Below are 25455 nucleotides of genomic sequence, written 5' to 3'. Positions count from 1 at the left end.
TGAACCTCGGACTCAAGCAACTGGTCACCTCACCCACTCACTCCGCAGGACACATGCTTGACACAATTTTCACATCCAGCAACCACGTCACCTTTAACACAGTTTTGCAATTCAAGCTCTAATTTTGTTTGTCTACCTATTCTGTGGAGTTCTTTTATTTCCTTTCGTTGTGAATGCATTTGAATTGCAAATTGATGTGGCCAACATAGCTGCTCCAACCCCTCCATCGCCTCATTTGAGAACTTGTGACTTCGAAACAGCTGCCTCCTCTTTCCAAACAGATTCATTCTCTGGTGACCTTCCTTGCATTGTGCGTGTCTGATTGCCATATTCCAGAAGGAACTATTATTATCACTTTAGTCTCCCCCCGACGGCCCACAGCATTCAGGCACTCTGGCTATAAAGCGAGCTTTCTGCAGGTGTTTCTGTCTGATCCTTGCACCTCAGAAGAAGGTGGGTCTTAGAGAAGCAAATTCTAAAGTGGTTATAAAGACGATCAGCCCACCACATTCACTTGTGTGTCCAAAACTACGACGCAAAGAAGATGGAAGGAGCAGACTTTTCAAGGGGATCGAAAATTTGTGCCAGGCTGCAGTTGTGCTGGCTTGCATGAAGGTGGAAGGAAAAAAGTTATGGTTTTAAATGCCCTGATCTCTGGTCTTGCTGAAGAGAAGCCACTGTGTGATCTTGTGCAAATCATGTTTCTCTCTTCCAGAGTCCATGGGGCTTGATAAGATTTAGAGTACCTTGAAGAGTGTTATTCTTGCCTACATCTACACCCTGGGACAAGGAAAAAGACATAAGCCAGATTCAAGCAGCACAGCAGTGTTGCTGACTCCCCAAACCATGAGCTCCCCATATTTCAGGGTGCTGTGCTTCCGACAGATGTCACTGCTTTACCTGCTGACTCCCTGCCTACTTCCAGTGTCTGGTACGCAAGTTAAGCCCTCTGGCTGTCACCTGCACACACCAAAAGCAGAGGGGTACACAAGGACAGGGGATCTCCTGATTGGTGCCACCTTCCCCGTTCATGCAGAGAAGGTGTACCCTGAAACCACCTTCCAGGAGAAACCAGCTCCCATCATCTGCCACACGTGAGCGTATCTTTATATGGAATGTTTCCCTGAATTAAAAAATAACTTGTTGGAAAATTAGCATTCTTTACACAGATTTTGCATACCATAGCTTCTAGAGTCGTGTCACCTGTTGCTGTGTAGTTTATGCTAACTGGTTAAAACGAAAAGCTATCTAAGTTCCCATACATAGGTACAATCCTGGCTCAATGATTTAGATGCGGGATGTTTAGCATTGGTATAGATTGGAAAATTCACTGGTTTTACTATGAGATCCTGGATATGCAGATAAACCTTCGGCCAAAGATAAAGAAAAGTTAGCCAAAGGATAACTAGATAGGCCCGTCCTCCTAGAAAGGTAAGAAGCATCTTTCACGTGTTCACCTAAATTCCAATTTAAGTGAATGTTGGAGGTTAGAATGCATCACATCCCGTAGTGCAAATTTTTAGTTTGTTTCTGGAAAAAAAATGCACTGAAGATAGTCAGTCATTTGACAGTGTTCCAGTCCAACTCAATTTGATAACATGGGCTAGTTGCGGCACTAGAGGAGAGGTTATGCTATTCAGATTTTATTAACTGCCCGGAGCTGAAATTGGCAATTCAGGGGTGGGTCTGTCCTTTCCCCCCTTGTTCAATTTCCAGAATAATGCGATAGTGACTTTTATATAGAGCTTGATTAACACCAATTCATTCTGAGATGCTGAAAGAACTGATACACAGGAATTATGTTGACATTTGTAAATTGCTGTTTTAACAAATAAAAAGAAATACATTTTTATGTTTATATGGTTTGCTGCAAAGAGGGTTTAATGAGAGTAAGAAAGACGAACAGATGCAATAAACATGCAGGTGTGTTGCACAAGAGGGCACAGGTGGGTTGCCTTTTTTCCAAAACTGACTCTGACTCCGAACACACAAGGGAAAGACACACAACAATCAGTCCTCCTTCAAAAGTTGAACGTGGGAGATTGGGGAAAAAAATGTAAAAGGATCCTGAAAATGCAGATTATCACTATTGTCCAGAGCAGCGCCTTGTGCGTACTTTTCGAGGTGGTTGTTGCTAGAAATGTAAGGTCACAAGGAAAAATAAGTGGTAGCGATCATAGAGGAGATATCCAGATCTTCACAGGTCAGCCAAGTGCGGTCTTAGAGGAGGTACCTGGATCTTCAGAGGTAAAAGAACAGTGATCGCATAAGAGGTGCATGGATCTTAAATGATAAGACAAGAGCAGTCTGAGAGATCTAAGCAGGTGAAACAAAAGTGATAGTAGGGGAGATACCTGAATCTTCACAGGTACAACACCAGCGATCATAGAGGAGCTATCTGGATCATCCCTGGTGCAGCAGCAATAATCGCACGGGCTATACCTGGATCTTCATAGGTAAACCATGGGCGGTGTAGGGAAAGTACTTAGATTTTCACAAGTAAAACAACCACAGTCACAGAGGAGGTACCTGGATCTTCACAGGCAAAACAACACTGATCTCAGAGGAAACACCAGGATCTCCACAGATGCAACAACAGTGATTGCAAAGGAGAGATCTGGATCCTCACAGGTAAAACAACCGCAGCTGCAGAGGAGACACCCAGATCTTCGAAGGTTCAACAATGCGATCGCAGAAGAGAGCAAGGAGCGGAGCCTCTCATAGTGGTGAGAAAATGGCAAGTCCAAAAGCCTTAAACCATGAATGCAGCTTCAGCAGCATATAAATTCCACCTGATTGTGAGTGCACTATCACCCCTGCCCAGCCTTGACCCTGTTTCTGTTCCCAAGAGAAACAGGGTCAAAGCTGGTCTGCCTAGGGCTGGGTTCAAACTGAGGTGGCATGGTGAGCAAAGAACGTTGGGTTGGAGTGCTACCCCAAGCTATTGCCAGTGATGAGACTTATTGCCAACAGCCTCTCATCACCTTTTGTGTTTCGTATTATTTAATCAACTATGCCACATAATTTGGTCCTCCCCTGCAGATTAAGTCCAATGGCCGGGTTTATAGCAGTTTCGGAAATCACATATTGGAGCTGGTTTCAAACTACTTTACAAAGTAAACTGCACAGGTTTTACACCATGTAGTATTTCAATACGGTGTAGTGCTCGTCTTTGACCATTAAGCCTGAAAGGCTAGTAAAACTGACATAACAATAGTGAGGCCAAGAACTTCGTGTGTACAGACCAACCATATATAATGGAAGAACGTCACCAGTAAGAACAGGGCAACTGAGACTGACAGAAAATGCATTTTATTTTAAGCAACAGTTGACTCATTGGAGTACTGTATATAATTCCTGCTGCAAAAAACAGTTTGAGATGTCTGTAGCAAGAGCGCAAAAATGCTGCAGGTTCTTTGTCAGTTTATGGTTTTCAGAAATATATTCTGCCATAAATGTTGTGGCCTGAATGTCATTCACAAAACATTTTCCCATTGGGCATGGATTGTCTTTTAACTCCAATCAGGTGACAAGAATATTCTGGTACCTCACTTTTGGGGGTATTTGCAAAAGACGATTTTATTAAGAAAAACACTACTTCGTAAGGTGCTGCATGCAACTCCTTTGGCCTTAAGCTGTGCTGTGTTATGAACTGGTAACCTTTGGCCCTTAAAGCAATGACGATGGGGGTGTGTACATACCATCCACATCATAAATAATAAGGGCTAAACAAGGTCATGCTGGCCTGGCGTATGCACAAAGCTGAGGAAACACAGCAAGTAGACTAGATAAGCCTCAAGTCCTAAATGATGGAGAAGGAGGAAGCATTTTACTGCTGTGTGTCTCCTCACTGAAGCGCCTCTGTGCACAGGGTAAGCGTTTACATGCTTCCCGAAGCAAGAGCTGATGCATTTGTTGAGGTGCCTGATTACATTTACAAAGAAATGTGTAGCCACAGAACCTGAAGAGAAGAGTTTTTTCTGCAATAGTTTTGGGTAAATGTTATGAAGGGTTTGGAAGTCTAAGTGAAAATACGTCAGCTCATTGGATGATGCTGGTATTTCATCTGTGTCAGCCTCATAAATGAGTGAAGTTGAACATTTTATAGCATGCACCAAAGTGCGAAGGGTGCTGCAGCCCACGACCATTAACAGGCCTAGCTGGGGTGCCCTGTGCAGCAGGAGCAGAGGTGCTGCTCAGTATGATTACGTTATAAGAACCTAGTGTACTAGAATATCAGTGGATCTGCTGGCAAGGTTGGGATTCACTGGCAGTGCTGTGTGTGAAGCCCAGTGCAATAATATCACCAAGAATAACCGTAAGAGCCTCCCTCTGCCGGACAGCTCCTGATCTAGAGTAGAGTGAAGATGCTGGCTGAATGAGGCGCAGTGGCTGACCTGTGTGTGGCTCTTGATGCAAGAGTAGCCTGGTTATTCCAGGATATCACTAAGGACAACTGAGAGCCTTGATGATGTCTCTATTCCAAGGCAGAGTGTCTGGAAATACGTACATTGGTAAAGCTGTATGTTTGTCTCAACACATAACCCTCAAAATATATGGTCCACTATTGAGCTTATCTCCCTACCTATATGCCAATATTCCCTGTGCCGATACAGCATGTCTTTGGCTCATTTGTACATAATTTGTACTAAACTGTTTTGTTGAAATGCCTGACCTTCTGAGTCCCACAGGTTTGGATCCCTGGATTATCAGTGGCTGCAGGGCATGACCTTTGCCATCGAGGAAATCAACAATAACCCTGACCTGCTGCCCAACATCACCCTGGGGTTCTGGATTTATGACTCCTGCAGGGCGCTGCGGAGGGTGCTGGAGGGAACAATGTGGATGCTGACGGGGCAAGAAGAGACCATTGCAAACTACCGGTGCAAGGAGACCCCACCGCTGGTGGGCGTTGTGGGTGACTCTGGGTCCACACGCTCAATGCTCATGGCGCAACTGCTGGGGCTTTACAGGATCCCCCAGGTGAGTCTACTAAAACACAGACCACTGGTACTAACAAAAACGTCTCTTTCATTGAATGTAAGCACTTGCAGAAACCTCTGAATCCTCGCAGTTATATTAGAGGTTAGTCAGCTTAGACACTCAGGGTGGCCGGGATATAATAAGATGTCCCTCAAGGTAGTACAGCAAGGGAACCTGTGCTAAAGTGAGAGAGCAGAACTGTGCATACTTATAAAGATGTTGCAGTTCCGCTCTCTACTAGTGCCGATGCACTTGAGGCTGTCTAGTGCCAATGCAGTAACCCTTGCGTTATGTCGCAAGAGTGTCTGCGCTGTGGTGAGGATAGTATTTGTGCAGGAAGGCACATCTCACCTGCCCAAAAACTATCCTTTGAGGCTATTTCCTCTTTGTATATGTGCAGCAGAACCCAGAACATATGCAAAGAGGAAACAAATGAGGAGAAAAAAGTATTTCTCCTCATTACACCAACCACAAGTAGGTGTATCATTTTGGTGCAATCCCATGTTTACAAGTGTTTGTAAGTATTGGTTTCCATCAAAATACATAGGTGGCTGTGGAGGAACCCATGCTCCACCCATGGAATGCCTACCTGACACAAGATAACACAAAACGTCCCTATTAGCTGACTTTTTTTTTTTTTTTTTTTTTTTTTACAAAGCCACACAAGGTCACATGAATCAGGCTTTGCATGACTTTGTAAATACCACAATAGATTTTGCATTAGCTCTGTGCCAAAAAGTGAAGCAACCCGAATGCAAAATCTTACTAAGGCTAGGTCTGAACTTCCACCACTCTCTTCTTCATAGGGTATTCGGCCATGGTGAGGTTTGTTTCTGCTGAAGCACAGTTAGGCACAACGTGTGATGGATCGTTGGCTCATATGTCTCACCTATTAGTCAAGATGAGTCCAACAATTTCACTCCTGAGGGGATCGGTTCTGGGTGCGATCCACAACACATGCATATCCCTGAGGGAGTCTGTGCACTAAAGGAGTGAGGAGCATACTCAACAGTAATAGTCGAGCGAGTTCGACTAAGCAATGTTGTACCTGTGTGAGAGATTGGTACTGAAAATTACAAAGTTAGTGGATGTTTACAAATTGGTCTCTTTAAAAATGAAATTCACACTTGCCTCTGATGCAAACATTGTGCACAGGAAAATGTTAGGGCATTGAAAGCACAAGAAAGTTAACTTTGCACACAGGCAGGTTTTGAAGGGCAAAGGGGAAGCAATGCACCTAGTTAAAGGGAAAATTGGCACATGCAAGCAGGAAAACATGCTGTGCTTCAATTTCACATATTCACTGCTTATAAACACCTTTGGTCAAGATGTACTAGGCTTTTTAATGTTTGCAAACACTTCAGTTTGTTTTGGAGTTTGCAGTCCTTAAAGTGCTTTTTCATATGCATTAACCCCACTTTAAGAATGGAAATGTTTTCCCAACTCCTAAAATGGAATTTCAAAGGGATATAGATTCAGTATTGGGAAGGGCAGGTGTTGTAGGCTTCTTCAGTATCAATATTTTCAGATCCAAATCTGCTCAGAAATTATTGCTATTTTAACAACATCCCTAAGAAAGTAGGAATGCAAACCCAAAAGGGATACTTGCCATTTCTGAATGTAAAAAATAACTTTGTTATACAGTGCGGCAGTGGTTCAGAGGACCACTGACTACTCTTAAACAAAACAAAAAAAACTTTACTTTCTAAACAGAGTCCTATTTCATTTAAGAAAAATGATATGCGTTTAAAAAAATAAAGTTGTTTTTTTTATTAAAAAGAATCACAGCCATGGCGGTCTGCTGACACCAGTAGGCCTCTGTTTCTGTGATGGCTTCCAAACGTAGTGAATTGCATTTTGCAACCTACCTAATTAATATTCCTGATGGAGGGCATGGACAATCATATGCACTAAAAATACCCTGTGTGTAATAGGTATTCCTGAGGGGCAAGAGGACAACGATGCTCGACTGTGCATTGTTGTTGAGCTGTTTAGACAGTCCTTGCCACATCTGAAAGCCTAGGGTATTGGTTGTCAGATGCAGCAGGCACATCGATTTATGTTTCATAAGCCTTCCATGGGCACAGCCTCGAGGTACCCATGAGCAATTTTGATTTATGTGGGCAATTTCATCTTTCATCGGTTGCTATACCAGATTGCCAGACCGGGAAGTCTGGCGAAATCTTGTTGTGTGGAGTTTTTTGTGAAGTCAGATGTCTATCACAACTGTGTGGTGTGAGGATGGCAGCTGGGGGAACTGATTCCAGACTTTGTTATGCTTGGAACAACTGTATCTCGCTGCAAGCCTGCCAATTTGAGAAATCTTTATCATGGCTGAATATTTTTTGCAAAGATTCATCTAAGGCTCAGGGCTTTTTGAATTAACGGAAGTCTGATTAATGGTTCATACAGCTTGTTTTTTTTTCTTTGCAGACCCTCTGTTATATAATGTGTACAATTTTTATGATTTCTGTAGTTTGCTTTTGAATCCTCCTTGGGTTTGTCCCTGTGCTCTCTTTATTCGGTTTCTCTCTCTGGTGGGGCAGACTGTGGACTTCTCTAGGAATGGGTATTGATCAACGGCTAACCAAAGTTTCAATATGGTGTTGGGTGGAGTGATGGAGTGGGACACAGAAAATCCTTGTTTCCTTTGGGAAACCTAGATATGAGGGTGATCTGGTGGGGTGTTGGGGTGGAGCGTGTTGAGGGGGTGTTCAGTCAATGTTAGCAATGGTCTATATGTTTTTTTTGGGTGGTTGGGACAGTGGCAGTAGAAAAAGGAAATGAATGAAATGATTGGTTTAAGTGCATTGCCATACATAATACAGTGTTTTAACACCTAAGTGTGCCCAATAATATTGGTGGCCGAGATTTACACTTACATAGCTGGAATATTAATGTTCTAAGGGAGGCTGCAAAGAGTCAATAGGTCAAGGAGGAACTCATGATACTGAAGCCTCACCTTCTTTGTATGTACAAGACATACCTATCTATGCTAGAGGCTAAAAATATAAACATTTTGTGCCATAATATTCTGGCCTCATCGGGGATGGGTCACAGCGGGGGATGGTCCTGTTAGTAAGGGATGAATGTTCTTAGGTTAATGCAGATATAAGGAAGGATATTGTGCAATTGATGACATGTGGTTTATGCATCAAATAAGGATGAGCCATCACTTTTTAACTTACTATTAAGTAATATTACTAGAGAATGATACCCAGTCAGGGGCCTGACACCTGTGCACAGTGTAGTGTGCTGATGGTCCCCCTGGAGCTGGGGGCCCCCCTGCACTGCAGGGGCTTTGTGCCTTTGTTATGCCACTGATGTGTGCATGGAAAGAGGAAAAACCAGGGAGAAATAAATATATGTCTCCTCGTTACGCCTACCCTGGGGAGGCATAGGATTTTCATGCATTCCCAGGTTTACAAGTTCTTATAAATCTGGAAATGCATTAAAACCCATGGGTGTTGCATGGATAAACCCACTGCAACGCCCATGGAATGGCCCCCTGACGCAGAGTAAGCAACGCGTTGACTAGCTCTGCCTTGTCTTACTCCCTATCTATAAGGCCATGAAAAGCTAAGCCAAGCGGCTTTGTGAGGCCTCGAGATATGGGTCTCCAGTCTGCACTGCCAGAGCATAAAAAAATGATGCTCTGGCTCCGCACAGGCCTTGTATATATGCCCTCAAGTTTCCATCTGGCAAACAGACCAATACTAGCCATGGCACAATTTGAGTGACTGATATGTAGAAAGGGACAATAATTACAGAACATAAGTTACTAATATTCAAGTAATACAGTTCATTGTGATATCTCTCAGGAACCACCCATGATCCCAGATTTATCTAATGATCATAAATACCTACTTTGCTTAATTGTAGATTTTTTCAAGTGTTGCATATTAAATACATGACATTCAGCTTAATCTCGAAATGCACTGCATCCCTGTTCCAATTTCTCTAAGTCTAAGTTTATCTGAACAACACCCAGACTTATTTGGTGAATGCCTAGTTGATGAATGGATGGATAGATAGATGGATGGATGAATGAATATCTGAAAATCATGTTTCATTATTTCACTTCTCTTCTTGAAAAGGCATGTTGATCCAATGTCATTATAAACCACGTTTAGGAGATCACTACTGTAATTTGCTTGGGTTCCATGGAGTAGGCAATCATATTTATAGAATAGATTTGGTGCCAATATTCTGCCTTTGTGCTTCTGTGTTTTCTGGATCAAATACATCTTCCTTAATTTCTTCCTCAGATCAGTTATTTCTCAACAAATCCACTCCTGAGTGACCGGAGTCAGTTTCCTTCCTTTTTCCGGACCATCCCTAGCGACGACTTCCAGTCTCTTGGGCTCGCACAGCTGGTAATACATTTTGGGTGGACCTGGGTGGGTCTCCTGGCTGAAGACAGTGATTATGGTCAACAGGGAATTCAAATTGTGAAGCAAGAACTCATGACAGCCGGTGTTTGTATTGCTTTCTCTGAGAACATTATCCTGACCAAAACTGATAGAAATGCCTTTCGCATCACGCAGGTGATCAGGGCCTCAACCGCCACAGCCATTGTTATTTTTTGCCCTGATACAGACCTGGCCATCGTTCTGGATGAGATGGTGAGACAGAATGTGATGGGAAGGGTTCTGATTGCCAGTGAGGCCTGGTCTACATCTGCCCTCCTCTCTGTTAAAAGGTTCTCAGATATCCTCACAGGCACTATTGGGTTTTCCATCCATAGTGGTGTGATGCCAAGATTTGACCTGTATCTCAGGAGTGTCAACCCTTCAAAGTATCCAGATGACATTTTCATTCACGAGTTTTGGGAAGAGGCTTTTGCCTGTGAATGGCCAGAGAAGCAAAACCACTTGGGTTCCAGGGCTAGCATCAAAAATCTGTGCACAGGAGATGAAAAGCTGAGCGACCTGCCTGATTATTACAATGCCACCTACCAGGGGATTACTTACAATACCTACATGGCAGTTTATGCCTTCGCCACAGCTTTACACAATCTGGTGTCCTGTCAAAAGGAGAGCAGTCCTTGGTCCTGTGCAAATTCAAGTAATTTTAAACCATGGCAAGTAAGAAATCCAACCCCTTGATGGAGATTTGCTATTTGGTTACCTATATATCTCTTTCTGTGCCACTTTACATTGATGTTATTGTTCAGTGCACCGTACTAGACATTATTACTGCACACAAATAACTGTTGGTGGATAGGTACTCACACATGAAACATATCTCCTGCGCACCTTGGTACAAGTGCATTTGGAAGTAATGCATTTGTAACAAGGTCAACAGGATATCTGTCTTGGCTGTGATGGAGTACCAATCCACCGACCTCTAACTGAGGCCCCAAACCACTGATTGTCTTGCCTGGCAAGTATCTTGCTGGAAGATCAAGGTTTTCGAAGTCTTTCACCGTGTGCAAAGCTGAATCCTTTCCTAAAATACAATCCTTTAGATTAAAGAATTGATGCAAGTCCAATAAATGGGTTGTGAACTTCATTCAAATGAGTAACCTGCACTCATTGGGTCCTCCTCACTATTGAAAACAAAGAGGCATATTTAAGAGCACCTAGTGCCTACTTGTGCCATATTAGCGTAATTCTTTTTTACGCTAATGTGGCCCAAAGAGGACAGAATCGTCACGCTATATTTATAAAGTGAATCAATGCATACATCACGCTACTTTGTAACCCTTTGCGCTACATTATGTGTGCACCAGGCATAATGCATGCAAAGGGGGCGTTGCCCCGTTAGGGGGGTCGAAAAAATGGCGCAGAGAAATCTAACAGATTTCGTTGCATAATTTTTTCAGCACTTTTAACTCCTGCTCAAAGCAGGTGTTAAAAGGAGGCTTCCATTGGTTTCAAAGGGCTTCTGGGTGCTTTGCAAGATTAGCGTCAGAATTTGTGACGCTAATCCTGCAAAGCGCTGAAGTAGCGTAAAAAATTCTGACCCTAGGTCCCTAACTACTGCTATGGTGTGCGTAATTAAATACAGTGCACATGGTGGCATAAGGATGTGTCGCTGTAAAGATGGAAAGTGTCAAAAGTCCTCTGCCTGAATTGACGCGGTGGCTGTGGTTTAGGAATCTGACCAGCTGCAATCACTTAAACCAATGAAATTAGAAATTATATCATACACCGCCAACTAGTAGTAGGCCTACACATTTATCCATCATGCTGTTAGACCCTTTAAGCAACATGGGACTATGGCTCCTGATATATTATGATCCACTGCAGCAATTTAATGTGATGCAGTATACTGCATGTAAGGGACATGACAGGGTTGCCACATATCCATATAAGAATGGGTCTCCAAGTCCAGCCAAGTGAACTACAAACCACAAAAGGTAAGTGCACACATATGGTACTTAACACAGGAAGGGTCACTTTACATTTCAACAATTACTTGTATCCACTCCCATTAAAGTTTCACTCAATATGTCACACATACTTAGGTATATTGGACTGGTGCACATAAGTAAACTATGCCCACTGTAATGTAACACATAGCCATAATTCACACGTCTGCTGTTCATCTTGGACCAATGCAATTGTGTCCGAGGTGAGAATTCCTCCATTTCACACTCCATTACATTAGTCCCTACACATTAGGCCTGTTGCGCCATTCGAAACCCATGCATTACCTCTGCTGCGTGATGCATTGCTGAAGTTGCTCTTGTCATCATCCCAAAATAAGCCATGCATCACTTTGGGGGGAAGATGTGTGCCATCCTTCCCACAGATGCATCAGAATTTCTGGCACACCTTTGGACCTTACGGCATGGGGCACCGAACCGTAAATAAGGTGCCATGCAGCAGCGCAACATTTTCTGATTCATCACTGCCTTACTGCAGCGATGCATCAGTTTTCATAACTACGCCCCACAGTATTAAGAGACGTGTGAGGAACAATAGAGTAAGAAATTGGGTTATTGTTTAAGGAGTATGACTAGCCACCTTGAGTAATAATTAAAATCCTTGTCGTTGTGAACGCTCAAAGTCAATAAATGAACCTGAGCTCAACCCCCTAGTAGCTATGACAAAGATCAGAGAGGCTTAATTTAGGGCAATATGTAAATGATTTCCACAGTGCCAAAACAGTAATAAAGTAAAAGCAATAAACATCACAAACAAATTCGAAGAATTGAATAGATTTTAATAAAAATAAATGACTTGAAAACACTAAAAACCCAATAAGAGTGACTGGAAGAATTTATTTTAAAATAAAAATAGAGCCAAAAAGTGTTGAACGCCAATTACGGTCAACTGGTCACAGTAGACCATGACTTAGATGCGATTCAAGCCAAACCGCAATGAAGCGCAGGTCAGATACAGAAACCAGGTTTGACCTGAAAGGAGGTTTACCTTGAAACTTTGGGGCATATTTATGAGCCTCTTGCACCACCGGAGCATCACATTTTGGGATGCTCAGGTGGCACAGACTATAAAATCATATCTATGAGGCCATGCAAAGCCACACTGCGTGGCTTTGCATGGCCTCATAGATATAGAGTAAGCCAGTGTAGCGTAAAACGACGCGTTGCCTTACTCTGCTCTTGGGAGGCATTCCATGAGCGTTGTTGTGGTTGTTTCCATGCAACACGAGTAAGACTGGGGATGCACCAAAACTTTATGCCTTATGAGTTGAGGAGTAACGAGGAGAACTATTTTTATTTCCCCTCATTGTTTTTCCTCCTCCAGGTGTGCTGCATTCTGCAGCACACAGAAAAAGGAAACAGCCTCCCAGGATTTTATTCTTCCTGCACAAAAACAATCCTACCAAAACACAGGCACCCTCGCACCATGGTGCAAGGGTGCCTGATTTAGCACTAGGCTACTGAAATGGCACAAGCACAGGGGGAATGGACAGGAATAGAATACAGTTGCTTTGCTGCCCTATGCTAAAACCCTGTAAATGAGGGCCTTAATGTCAAAAATGGATTTCCAACTTCTTCAGTGGGATAAGGCAGCAGGATGTATCCAAAGGGGCTCCACTGAGCAGTAAGACGTGGTCCTGGTACAGCAATTGACTTTTGGCTAGAAAGCTCTGAGTGGAAGAAGCTCAAATTGTGTGTATGAAATTTCTCTAGCCAGCAATGCTTTTGGTGTCTCACCCGGCCAAGATTTCACCATTTATACTTAATCACTTTTTTGAGAAATCAGAATCCTGCAGAATGGCATGGGTGCAGGCAAAGAGGACTCCACAAGGTCATATAATTTCCCAGGGGGGTACTGCTGAATCAGATTTGCTGTTGTGTAGAAACTGAGTAGGAGAATCCTGAACCTTCAGCCCAGCTGCAATGCACCTGTAGAGATAGGCTTGGCAGGTTTTTCCTGGGCCACCAGAGATCTCGAAGTTGGAAAAGTTTCTAAGTGCCAGGTTCTCAGGGATCTTATGTGAAGTCCAGGCTGACATAGCCAAGAAGCTACTTGTTTGTCTTGGGTCCAAGAGGGAGGAGGTTCAGTCTTTCAGGGCTCCTCTCGGATCGCAGACGGCAAGTTCTGGCCTCTTCTGATTGTCATAAGGTCTACAATATTTTTGAAGAGGGTGCCAAGGGATGCCACATTTACACCTGGCACTAGCTTCTGGGTGTCATTGACTCCTCATCTCTCTCTAACCAATGGGGGGAGATTCCTTGAGGGAATCCTACACACTTTTGCAGCAGTTTCTGTCTGCTCTACTGCAAACAATCCAATACTTCACCTAAAATCCAAAGTGACAAAACACAACTCCCCATGTGCAGAGCCTGCCCATCCGACCCCAGGTGTGGCCAGGGTAGTGAGCAGACCCTTCTCTGCTGTCACTCCAAAATGGATCTGGACCAGCTACTCCCCAGTTTCTTTAGCAGTTAAATTAGCTTGTCTTAATTTAATTTAAAACTTGTGAAGTAAAAAGGGTCTCATTTCCTTTATATCAATCTGGAATCTGGCTTTACCGTCAGGTTGGGCTTTTGATAAATAGTATAAAGAGTTGGTGAGTCATCTTTCTCAGCTGATCCCTACCCCAACATAGCATCATTAATATTTATAGTACTTGCTACTGTAACTTTATGGACCAGGCAGCTTTCCTCAATTGAAAATACTTTTTGAGTGCTAGTCACTGTTATGACATGCTAACAGTAAATTTGCATATGTCACACTTTTAAAGACCAAGCACCCTGCCTTTTAAGCTACAAGGCCTAGTTAGAGGTGACATAAATATTTGGAAGGGAGGTTTACACCTATCAAAAAGTTTTTTTTTGACAGGTTGAATTGGGGTTTTGCCACTGCTCTAGTCAGGCAACAATGGTAGGCCTTAAGCCATGTTTACACTGCCACTGTAGTGATTAACACAACAAGTGCTGCAGTAAATTAGTGGCATTTCACTTCCAGGCCCTGGAAACACTTTGTACCATGTATTAGGCACTTATAGACATATAAAATATGCCACTTAAGAGAATACCAACTGAGACATTTAAAAGAATCAAAAATAAATTACATGATAAAAAAGTCCTATTAGAGGACAGTAAATCCAAAGTCAAAACCCCAAAAAAGAAACTAAATAGAATAGAGTAGAAATCTGTCTTACGTTTCTGTCATGGTACCCTGCATTCAAAAGCGTTCAGAAAAAAAGAATGCCCGGTTGCAGGTTCAGTGCCCCTGGACCATGGTACACCTGACTGATGACCCCTAATCAGGCCACAACCGGTCTTGGGTTGCTTATATTCCTGTTCAGGGAGGGCCTGTCCGTTCATTCTGCACTGTCCTATTGGAGCAGAGTAAAGACTAATTTGCATATAGCTGGGGCCAAATTAAGGTGGCATAGTGTGCAAAATAGCAATGGACTGGGATGTGAACAAGAGTAATTACCAGTGACTCAGTTTAATGAAAGCATTCCATTCATCACTTTTTTGTATACTTCAGTAGAATGGGTATTCCCAGGCGTGGGTTTCATCCACAGTGTTCCACTACAACCAAGCTATACTCAACTAATGAGCCCCAATCATGATGAAAACCCTTTGTTTTTTTGTGTTTTGGTTCAAGGAGGATCTTGCCTGGAAGTTTGGTCCCGACTATTCCTGTTGGAGCAGGGTCAGGACTTATTAGCACATGGTTGGGTCCAAACTGACATAAAATGGTTTGTGTGTAAAATAGTGATGGCCTGGGATTCAGCCTTAGTAATTACCAGTGGCTAAGATTAATTCAAGCATTCCATCCGTTAACTCTATATATTCGAGTTTAAAGCGGGGCAGTAATGCAGCTTCCTGAGAAAGCGATAAACAGTGTAATTCCAACTAAACTGGCATTTTATAAAATAATTTACCAATAAAGAACTAATAATGGAAACAGACTAATAAATTAGGGCTGTTCCATCAGCCCGAGTCTATTTAGTTGGAATTTCACCCAGCCAGACCCAATGCAAGCCACCCTGTGACCCACAATCCTGTAGTCTACAAATCCAAGAATAACCTGACCACAGATTATTAGGAGGTATGTGTAAGCATGAAAGACCATCGTATTATTGATAAATGGAAGAAGACCAAATATATCACAAGCATAGAGTAAAGCAAAACATAGTCACTGTAAGAAATTGGGTTACTGATTGAGGGGAATAAAGCCCTACTCAAGAAGCAACCGCAATCCTGGTCAGGGTTAAGTCACAAGCAAGTCTCAAATTAACCTGTTCTCAATCCTCTGTTAGCCTGGCACAGAGCAGTCAGGCTAACCTTGGAGGCAATGTGTAAAGGATTTTTACAGCAATTCACACAGTAATAAAGTGAAACACAACACAAGAAAAATCCCACACCAATTTAGAAACATAGAGTAAGAGTCAATGAATAATTCAAGAGCAAAACAACAAAATTCCAATTAGTAGAACCAGAGATATGCAATTATAACGATTTAAGTGAAAGTGGTGCCAAAAAGCACAAAGCGCCAATTGTGGTTATCTGTTGCGCTAGACCGGGGCAAAGTCACAAGTTCAGGCCACCCACGAGGGAGTACAGGCAAGCTCCAGGGACCCAGACAGGCCCACTGAACAAAGTACCTTAAATTCCGGTTGCAGAATGGTGCAGAGGCCTGGGTCAAGGATGCATTGCACAACAGAGGCGATGCAAAGCCCTTGCATGTATATTTGTCACACAGTGGTGGTTCTAGGAAGCTGCGATGGGTAATGTGAGATCCTTGCGTGAAGATGCATCATGCAGCAGCAGTTCTGAGGAGCTGGGGTGAGCGATGCAGGGTGCAAAGGTGGAAATCAGGGATATGTTGCACAGTGGTTCTGATGTGGTCTTGTGAGGTGAGGTTTCAAGTTGTGTTGATTCTGCTGGGATGACAGGTGGGCTGGCAGAGCACCTTCACAACCACTGCCAAGGGTGCAGGACTGGGGTGGCAGCACTTGTGAGGTTCCAGGTACTGGCTTTAAGGTTGTTGGAGCCTTTTTGTGTCCCTGAGACTCTGATCAGAAGGCCAGCCAACTAGCCCTAGGAATTACTATGGTATTCTTTGGTCCAAGATACAGGCCCATTTGTCCTCACACACACAGGAGGGCAGCAGGCCTGCAGGGCAGCAAAGCAGGGCAATCTCTTTTGTCACTGAATTGCCTAATTTTTAGAGCCTATTCAATTGAGATTTTGGAAAATGTTTTTAAATTTTACTATAAAGAAAAATTTAATTAGAAAAAGGTTACAAATCAAAGGAAATTAATTATTTTTGTAATCCAGATTATAAAACCTAAAAGGTTGTCAAATTGCAGTCTGAATCTTACATCTATTTGATGTAAATAAAAATGTACATTGTGTCCTGTTGCCATGCACGCTCACTGTGTGAAATTCTTTCCTTATACATTGATTAACCAATGTGTTTTGATTCTTCAGACTTAGGGGATCTATTTAGTGTATGGTGGCTCTGCCTTAAATCCATAGCTGTCCTTTTCGGGCTGTCGCTTTCCCATCATGTCAATTTCAGGTGGCCGAACTGCTGAGTTTCTGATGGTAGGAAGTAGCATAGCATAGCGAGGATGCAATGGACACAATTGGATTGGGAACCAAAAATAGGCCCAGACACCCTTCCTAAAACAGTGTCCCACACTTGCGGATCGTGACCTTTTGTTAAGCATTCAGGGGGCTAATTTTGTGAAAACATTATGGTAAATAAAGGCTTTTACAATCTGTAGGGCCAGTAACATTGGATGGTAATGAAAGCCTCATTATTGCACTGCTTTTCATCCACTGAAGCTCATCTTGAGGTCCTTGGACTTCACTTTACCCTTGCTGAAACTCATATTACACTATGAAAAACCTCAGTTTATAGATGTGTCTTCCTACCAATCCATCCCAGGATCAGCTTCTGCCGTACCTTCACTTGCATTCCTCCTTAAACCACTTAAACCATTCATTTTAAATGTTGGTTTGAATGGGTTTACATAGCGATAAAATAGTAAGAACAGCCATTATAGAAGGTGTGGGTGGTGGAAAGGCACGTTACTCAGGCCCCAATGCACTATGGAGACTGCAGCAATGCTAGTTTTCAGGTCTGGGCAAGAGCAGAGTGCCCTGAATGCCCCCAACCACCTTCTTGAGAAGAGAATGTGAACTTTTCTGCTGAGAAGCAGCTTCTCCTGAGCAGAAGCCTCCTTGTTGTGCCTTAGAGGCGAGGCAAAAGGGGGCACAACACATGCTGTGCTTGCTGTGTCTGGCCCATTGTCAGTCTGAATGTGGCAATGTGCAGGCAGACGGAATGACGATGTGACGATCAACAGTCTGTGCTAGGATGGGGAGGGGTTACTGCAGCTCAGGGTGAAAACAAATTGCCCACATCTGGCCTCCGGCAGTGAGCCACTGGCACCGGCTCAATCCCCGCCTTCCCAATCCAACCCTGGCAATGTACGGCCCTTTTAACTGGTATTGCGGTAGTAAATGCAAAATTGATCAGGATTTAATTAAGCCCCTAGGGCTCTGGGCACCAGTGCCACTGCACCTGCTGCACCAGTGGTAGCTATACCCCTGATGATGGGGCCTACACCTGCTTGGCCATCAAAACTGTCATGAGGTCTTCTTGGACCCACGTTGGTTCTCCATTTTAGCTTCATGCTATATTTTAACTTTTACATATTTTAGCTGACTTTGCTTTTAGCAGCAAAATTTTAAGCACTTAGACTTGCATAATATTGTTCCAAGAATACATTGTATATGCTTCTTGATTTTTTGTTAGCCTTTCTCAACATTTAATTTGTACACTCTGTTCAAGGCCGGGAACACAGTACAAGATATCCTAGTGTTTGTGTTGCCCATTCTGAGGCAGCTTCTAACATCTAGACATAGTATTACATCAGAGCTGTGCCTCTAACAGGGTGAGGCTTTGATTATATAAATGATGCACTGACCCAGAGGGGGGCAGGTGAGCACTCCAGCCACAGCCCTCTGAAAAGGAGTGCTGTGTTTGACATGCAGCTCTGTTGGTGCTGATATTCCAGTTTGCCGAGAAGGATTGGCATCTACACGACAGGCCAATTCCTGATTCAGTTCTCCAGGTATGGGAGCTAAGGCTATCCTTTTAGATCAGGTGAAGGCAGAGGATACATTCACTATGCTCTCAGTATAGGGCCATTATTAGGTAGGAATATCTAGAAATCATTTGCCATGGTTGGACTGTTTATTCTTTTTATCATGTCCACAATGCGGGTGACATGGCTTTGTTTCATCTGCCTAATTATTGAAGCTCATTCTATCTATGCAAGACTATAATGGTTTAAATAAATGTATTGAAAACATATATCTTGTGTTTTGCCTGGGCATGAATGAGTAAGATTGTTTAACCGTTTCCCTTGGGGATCAGAATGGCATGTTCCGGTTGCCATAATTACCTTCCACCCCAATGAGGTTAGAGGTTTGGGTAAGGCATTGTGGGCTAGCCAGGAATTTGGCTGACAGCTTCTGATGTTGTGCACGGACCCAGCCTCCGCATTCTGAAGTTCTGTTGCCCTAATATGCAGTCATATTATTTTAGTAGGAATCAATAACAAAACTTCTTGCTGGCAGCCTGTCTTCCACAGGAAGACTTCTACGAGTGGAAGCCCAGCTCATAATGGAACAGGCAGAATATAAAACAAAATGTACAACCCAACTGGGAGAACATTTTCATGGCATAAGGGACAATATTTTTCTTGTTTTTTTCTGAACCAAATGGCTGCTTCACATTCTATTTCATGTAATGAAATATAACTTTTACAAAACCAGATACATGTCACTTTTTATTTCTTCTTTTGACTTGTGCAGCTAATTTATATTTGGCAAAAGCTTCTCTGAATGACCATCCAAGTATAAGCAGCTTGGAGGAGGGTTGTTATGTAAAATCGGGCAGAGGAGGATCTCTTCTTCTTAGTTTGTGCTGCATATCTCATACCCTATAGCACAGATGCAGTGAAATATTTTCCAGTGTGCAATTGCATATTTCATTAATGATGAAATACACTATGCAACTTTAAAGCAAAATAAGCAAGCAATGGACAGCTGATGGGTGCCCTGCAGTTCATGATTGTTTACAAGATGCAGGTTATTCATGAACCATTGTGTAGGGACGTCGTTCTCTCTAGATAGATGGGCCTTCAGTTTTCTCTGAACTGCAGGAGGTTTAGAGCCATCCTAGTAGGATTGTTCTTCCAGATAATGTGAGCAAAACATATAAGACTTCTGGCACTTTCCTCACTATCTCAAAACACTAAAACCTGAAGGCACTCTTGGATGTGTGACTTTGCTCCCTCACCCTTTTCCTTCTCTGCTGTAGGTTCTTCACTACATAAAGAATGTACAGGTTTGGACAAAAGCTGGTGACAAATTGAATTTTGACAAGAATGGCAACCCCCACGCTGAGTACGATGTTGTGAACTGGCAAAGGAATGCTGCACTCACCACCTCCTATGTGAAGGTGGGAAGTTATGACTCTGCGGCACCATCTGGAAAGATACTAAATATCAACAGAAGCGCCATCCTTTGGGCTGCAGGAGACACTCAGGTGCAGTTGCCTGATTTATTTTGTGGCCATAATTGTGAATATCTGGTTCATCAAATATTGGGTTAGATTATCACCCCTTGACTTGAGACAATGGGTAGAGTTAAGTTGGTTCAACCTGTGCAAGGTTAATACCCCAAGTTTGTGTTGGTTTGGCCAAGGCGGATAGTCTATGACACATTGTTTGAACTCAGGCTTGTCAATACATATTGGAAAACTATACTTTTAAAATCCCTGCTTGATACAAAGAAGCTTGCCTTATTACTGCCTGAGATCCTCAATTCCCACATAAAAGATGTTGCCTTGTATATAAAAACCAATATGTTGAAAACGTCAATGCCCTCCACAGTCTTTTTAAACTAATATATGTATTCAATATGTTGCTTTCTTTGTTCAGGTTCCCAAATCTATCTGCAGTCCCAGCTGCTTTCCTGGGTTTCGGAAAGTTGCCAGGCATGGAGCACCTGTGTGCTGTTTCCAGTGTGTCCCGTGTTCAGCAGGGGAAATTTCCAACCAGACAGGTACAATAGTATAGTTTTTAACATTTGCATACCAGTTATCAATGAGTTTCCTAAAATGCCTGCTTGATTTATTGTTTCAGATTCCATTGAATGCATCAGGTGTCCTTTGGATCTGTGGCCTAATTGGAAACAAAATCACTGCATCCCAAAGCCTATAGAGTTCCTATCTCACAGAGACTCACTGGGGAGCATATTGTTTGCTTCCGGGATTTTTTTATCAGTAGTACCTTTAAGCATCTTTGGACTCTTCATCCGTTACAGAAACACGCCTATCATTAAAGCAAACAACTGCTTCCTCAGCTATCTTTTGCTCATGTCCCTGTCACTTTGCTTCCTCTGCTCATTGCTTTTTATTGGTTTTCCCACTCCGGAGAAATGCTTCATTCGCCAAGCAACATTTGGAATTACTTTTGCTCTTTGCATCTCTTGTATCTTAGCCAAAACTATTATAGTGGTTGTTGCCTTCAGTGCCATTAATCCCAACAGTAGCCTAAGAAAATTGTCAGGACACAAATTGTCCTATATGGCCATCAGTGTTTGCACCCTCAACCAGGTTCTTCTTTGTTCCTGCTGGTTAATTCTTTCCCCTCCTTTCTCAGATCACAACTTCCACTCTGAGCCTGGAAAGATCATCATTGAATGCAATGAGGGATCTTCTTTTGCTTTATGGGGCATGCTGGGATACCTTGTTGTATTGGCCTTCATCAGTTTCATTGTGGCCTTTCTTGCTAGAAAACTGCCAGACAGCTTCAACGAGGCTCAGTTCATCACCTTCAGCATGCTCGCCTTCCTCAGCGTCTGGGTCTCATTCATTCCAGCCTATCTGAGCACCAAGGGGAAGTACATGGTGGCCATGGAGATATTTGCTATTCAGTCCTCCACGGTAGTCATGCTTTTGTGCATATTTTTTCCAAAATGCTACATCATACTGATACGGCCAGATTTGAACACAAAGGAACTTTTAATGGGGAGGAGAGCAGCCAGAACTGACATTAAATTTGTATGAAATTTGTTGATTGGCTTTCAGATGTTTCTCCATATTATAAATAAAATTGATTTGCTTTAAAGAAGGATAGTAGCAGATAGTCCCTCACAAAGCAATTGTAATGACTTTGGATTCATGATTACCACTGTCATGGTGTACATGGCAGTTCATTTCCATGACAATGGGAAACATTAAAATGTAAACTATTATAATTTTTAATGCACTTCAGAGACTGTTTAGTTTGTTTGTTTTCTGTCAGTTACTTGTCATTGATTATAATCAATGCATTGACTTATATATAAGGACATTATACCACAGTCAAAAAAGGTAAAGTCATTGTGGGGTTAAAAGAACTAAGTAAACATGTGATGTTCATTCTCTTTAACTAAAAAGTTATCATTGTGGATAAATGTGCGTTCCTAGTTTTGATAAGTCAAACAAATCCTTAGATTCTTAAGAAGCAAGTGATTATTTTAAGTTGCACCTTCCACAGCTTCTGTAGACTCCTCAAATCAGCATCTCACCACAACTCTTTAACCTCTACATTGCTCCACTGAAAAGCCTCATCTAATATTTCATTCTAACTTATTAAGACTATATCAGTGACACAGATTATCTATTACTTGAAATCTCTGAGGATACGGACACCTCAGATCTTGACCACCTTCTCTATTCCCATCGATCGATTAAGGCTGAGAAACCATCTTAACCTTAAAATATTGAAATCTGCCCTGCTCCTCTTTGTCTGAAATCTACAAAGGAGCCAGAATATTACAGCAAGCAGCTCTTACACCTTTGTATATGGGAGTAAATCATTCCTGGACTTCTATTTCTTCAGTATCCTTTTAGGGACAGATGCCCTCTGTTGGACTTGACCCTCTCTGCAGGGTCATTGCCAAACGTTTTGCCTCCACCCTCCTGTTTTCTGAAACTATTTTTGTTAGCTTTTAGGACTCTGCACACTTTGCCAGTGCTAAAGTGCTTGAGTTCTCTCCCTAAAACATAGAAACATTGCCTTCTACCCAACTGGCCCATTTAATGTACTTGTAAGCCCCTAGTAAAGTGGTCCTAACTGTACCCAGGGATTGTACATTACTAGTGGGCCTACAGCACTGATTATGCCACTTCTAAACATGTCTCAGGCCTGCCATTGCTGTCTGTGAGTGAAGTTGTAATCTACCTTTTCAACCAGGAAAAATAAACTGTTTACCTTACCTAAATCTTCCTTTTAATTCATATGTAATTGTAATTGTATTTATAGTTATATAGTGCTTACTACCCCTGATAAGGTGTCAAAGCGCTTTTTGGCGAGTAGGACTCTACTCTGGTAAAAAAGAGGAATTAGTGGTGGATTAGTATAGGGAAATATGAGTACAGTATTAGTATTAGTATGAGTTGATTTGAGCGGAGGATATGTGAGTTTGTTAGTTGGATTGACTAAAGTAATGGAGTGCTAGAGGAGGGAAGAATCCAGAAGTGTTAATTGGAAGTTTATAGTATTAGGATGAAGCTTGGGATGAGTAAAGGAGAGATGGAGGAGAGGGGAGTCTGTGGAAAGGGGTTAGGGAGATCATAGTAGCAGAAGGGGTTTTGGATGAGTCATAGCTGAGATAAATGAGGGAGAATTTAGTAGGGTTCTTGAGGAGATCATAGTAGTAAATTGAGGTGTGGGGTGAGCCAGGGTGGTAGAAGAGAGAAGCGCTTAGGCAGGGTTATTTTGGAGATCAAAGTAGTAAAATGGGTTTGGGATGAGTCAGAGTGGGGATGGAGGATAGATTGATGGAGACATAGGGTGATGGGGAAACAGAGTAAAGCTTACGAGAGTGTCAATTTAATTTTACTTTTTATTTTATTTTTGTATTTAATTATTTATGTTTTTAAATGTATTTATTTATTTAATTTTATTTTCTGTTATTTCCTTTGCTCTAGTACAGTAGGACTAGAGTATTAAATAAATAGATATGTAAATACCTAGTAAGTGAATATATGTGCAAGGAATATAATAATTGGTATAGGAATATGAGAAGTAAAGTTGTATTGTAAAAAAACACAGACTTTCAGAATTTGTAATTTTTTATATTAGATAATAAGAGTAATGTTCTAACATTCGTTTATCTTTCCTCAATTTTTTCAGTAGCGAAATGCTTGCTGTTAAATAGTTAAGATTACATTTGCTCATTGTGATATAAAAAAGAAAGCAGGGATTCATAAGTATCTAATATAACAACTTATCTAGGAGTTATGCAATGACCTATGAACCTGTTAAGAATACAATAATATATACATATATATGTATATACACACATGCGCGCACACATATATATATATTTAACTGTGAGTAAACATCCATTTGTTAAACAGGCTTAAAGAGTATGTCTATAATTTATTATTATGAAATAGCAACTATATATATTTCTTAAAGAACTATACATATCTAGAATATTCACATAATCAGATTATAAATATTTATCAACACAGGCATATGCAGTTGATTGCTGTTTGGATATGGTGGTTATGAAGGAAAGAGACAACTCTTGAGTAGTCTTTTGAAGACAAGATAGTTGTCCGTAGATCTTATATTTGGGGGCAATGAATTCCATAGTTTGGCTGCTTCAACAGAGAAGGATGTACCACCTATTGTCTTTTTCTTGTATGGTGGTGTTTTAAGGCGGGGTGCCACTCTTGAGCAGAGGTTTCTTTGTTGAATGTATTTGGTTATTTTGTTTCTGATGAAAAGAGGTCCTTTTCCATGTACAGCTTTGTGGGTGATACAAAGCAGCTTGAAGGTGGATCTTCTGGCAACTGGTAACCAGTGTAGTGCTCTCAAGGCAGGGGAGATGTGGACTTGCAGCTTTACATTTAATAGTAGCCTGGTAGCTGAGTTTCGAATATGTTGTAGTTTTTTCATAATAGAGAAGATTCATGGTAGAGGCCATTGGTATAATCCAGTTTGGATAATACAAGAGAAATAGTAGCCTGCACCTTATGTGGAAATCCGAGGTGGGGGGAGATGCATCGCAGAGTCTCCAAGGTGATGAAGCTTGATTGTGCAAATTTGTCCACTTGGGCATTCATTGGTAACTTGGTGCCCATGGTAATTCCAAGGTTTTTAGCTTCCTTGGATACTTAAGGAGGAGGTCCCAGATCGTCACGCCAGACGCATAGTGGGTCATCATTTTTCCAGTCGCAATATGTGAGTATTTCTGTTTTGGAAGCTTTTGGTTTGAAAAGTCATCCACTGATCAATAGCTCTGAGGCAACTGAGGCAACTGAACATTTGTGAGTTTTCAATGTTTTCGGGGCATTCTGATTTAAGTAGTATTTGTGTGTCATCTGCATAGTTGAAGTATGTGTGTTGAAAAGCATTGATCCATTCTGGTAATTACATTATGTAGATGTTGAAAAGCAAAGGTGAGATGATTGATCCTTGGGGGGTCCCCTGCTTTTGTGAGGTAGGGTCTTGACGAGATGAGGGTAAAGAGATAATATTTGTTCGTTTTTTAAGGTAGGATGTAATCCAGTCGAGAGCAGTCCCTTCTATGCCAGCTTTGTTGAGTCTTTGAAATAGTGTGTCATGGTCAGCAGTATCAAAGGCAGCTGAGAGGTCCAAGAGAAGTAGTGCAGCAACTCCATTGCGGTCGACTGTGTTTTTATGATCATCCCAGATTGCTATGAGTGCCGATTCAGTGCCTCTTCCTGGGTAGAATCCAGTTTGGTAGTCTGAAAGTATGGAGTTGTCTTCAATGAGCTGCTCTTTCTATCAGTTTGCCCAGTAAAGGTCAATTTGTAATTGGTCTATAGTTGTTGGGGTCATGCGGGTCTAGGTTTGTTTTCTTTAATAATGACATATGTATGCCTTTTTCAGGTCTTCAGGAAAAGTTCCTATAGTTAAAGAGTTATTGATGATTGTTCTACCAGGTGTGGCTGCAGAAGTAGATAAATGAATGTTCTTGAAGATGTG

General features: G+C 42.0%; 1 protein-coding gene across 1 annotated transcript; it reads left to right on the top strand.

Moving 5' to 3' along the window:
* The first annotated feature begins 846 nt into the window (after positions 1-846).
* LOC138267221 (extracellular calcium-sensing receptor-like) lies at positions 847-21515 on the top strand. Its single transcript, XM_069216077.1, has 6 exons — positions 847-1094; positions 4692-4983; positions 9252-10070; positions 19764-19904; positions 20386-20509; positions 20590-21515. The coding sequence occupies exons 1-6, from the start codon at positions 847-849 to the stop codon at positions 21513-21515; spliced, it is 2550 nt and encodes an 849-aa protein (XP_069072178.1).
* Positions 21516-25455: the final 3940 nt, after the last annotated feature.

The sequence above is a fragment of the Pleurodeles waltl genome, chromosome 12 (assembly GCF_031143425.1).
Source record: "Pleurodeles waltl isolate 20211129_DDA chromosome 12, aPleWal1.hap1.20221129, whole genome shotgun sequence".
Classification (NCBI taxonomy): domain Eukaryota; kingdom Metazoa; phylum Chordata; class Amphibia; order Caudata; family Salamandridae; genus Pleurodeles; species Pleurodeles waltl.
Note: the sequence above shows the minus strand (reverse complement) of the source record. Positions and strands in the feature narration are given on the sequence as shown.

Coding starts and splice junctions, on each gene's coding strand:
- LOC138267221 (XM_069216077.1), top strand. CDS start 847: ATGAGCTCCCCATATTTCAGGGTGCTGTGCTTCCGACAGATGTCACTG. Junction 4,984..9,251: donor GGCTTTACAGGATCCCCCAG/GTGAGTCTACTA, acceptor TTTCTTCCTCAG/ATCAGTTATTTCTCAACAAA. Junction 10,071..19,763: donor GTAATTTTAAACCATGGCAA/GTAAGAAATCCA, acceptor TCTCTGCTGTAG/GTTCTTCACTACATAAAGAA.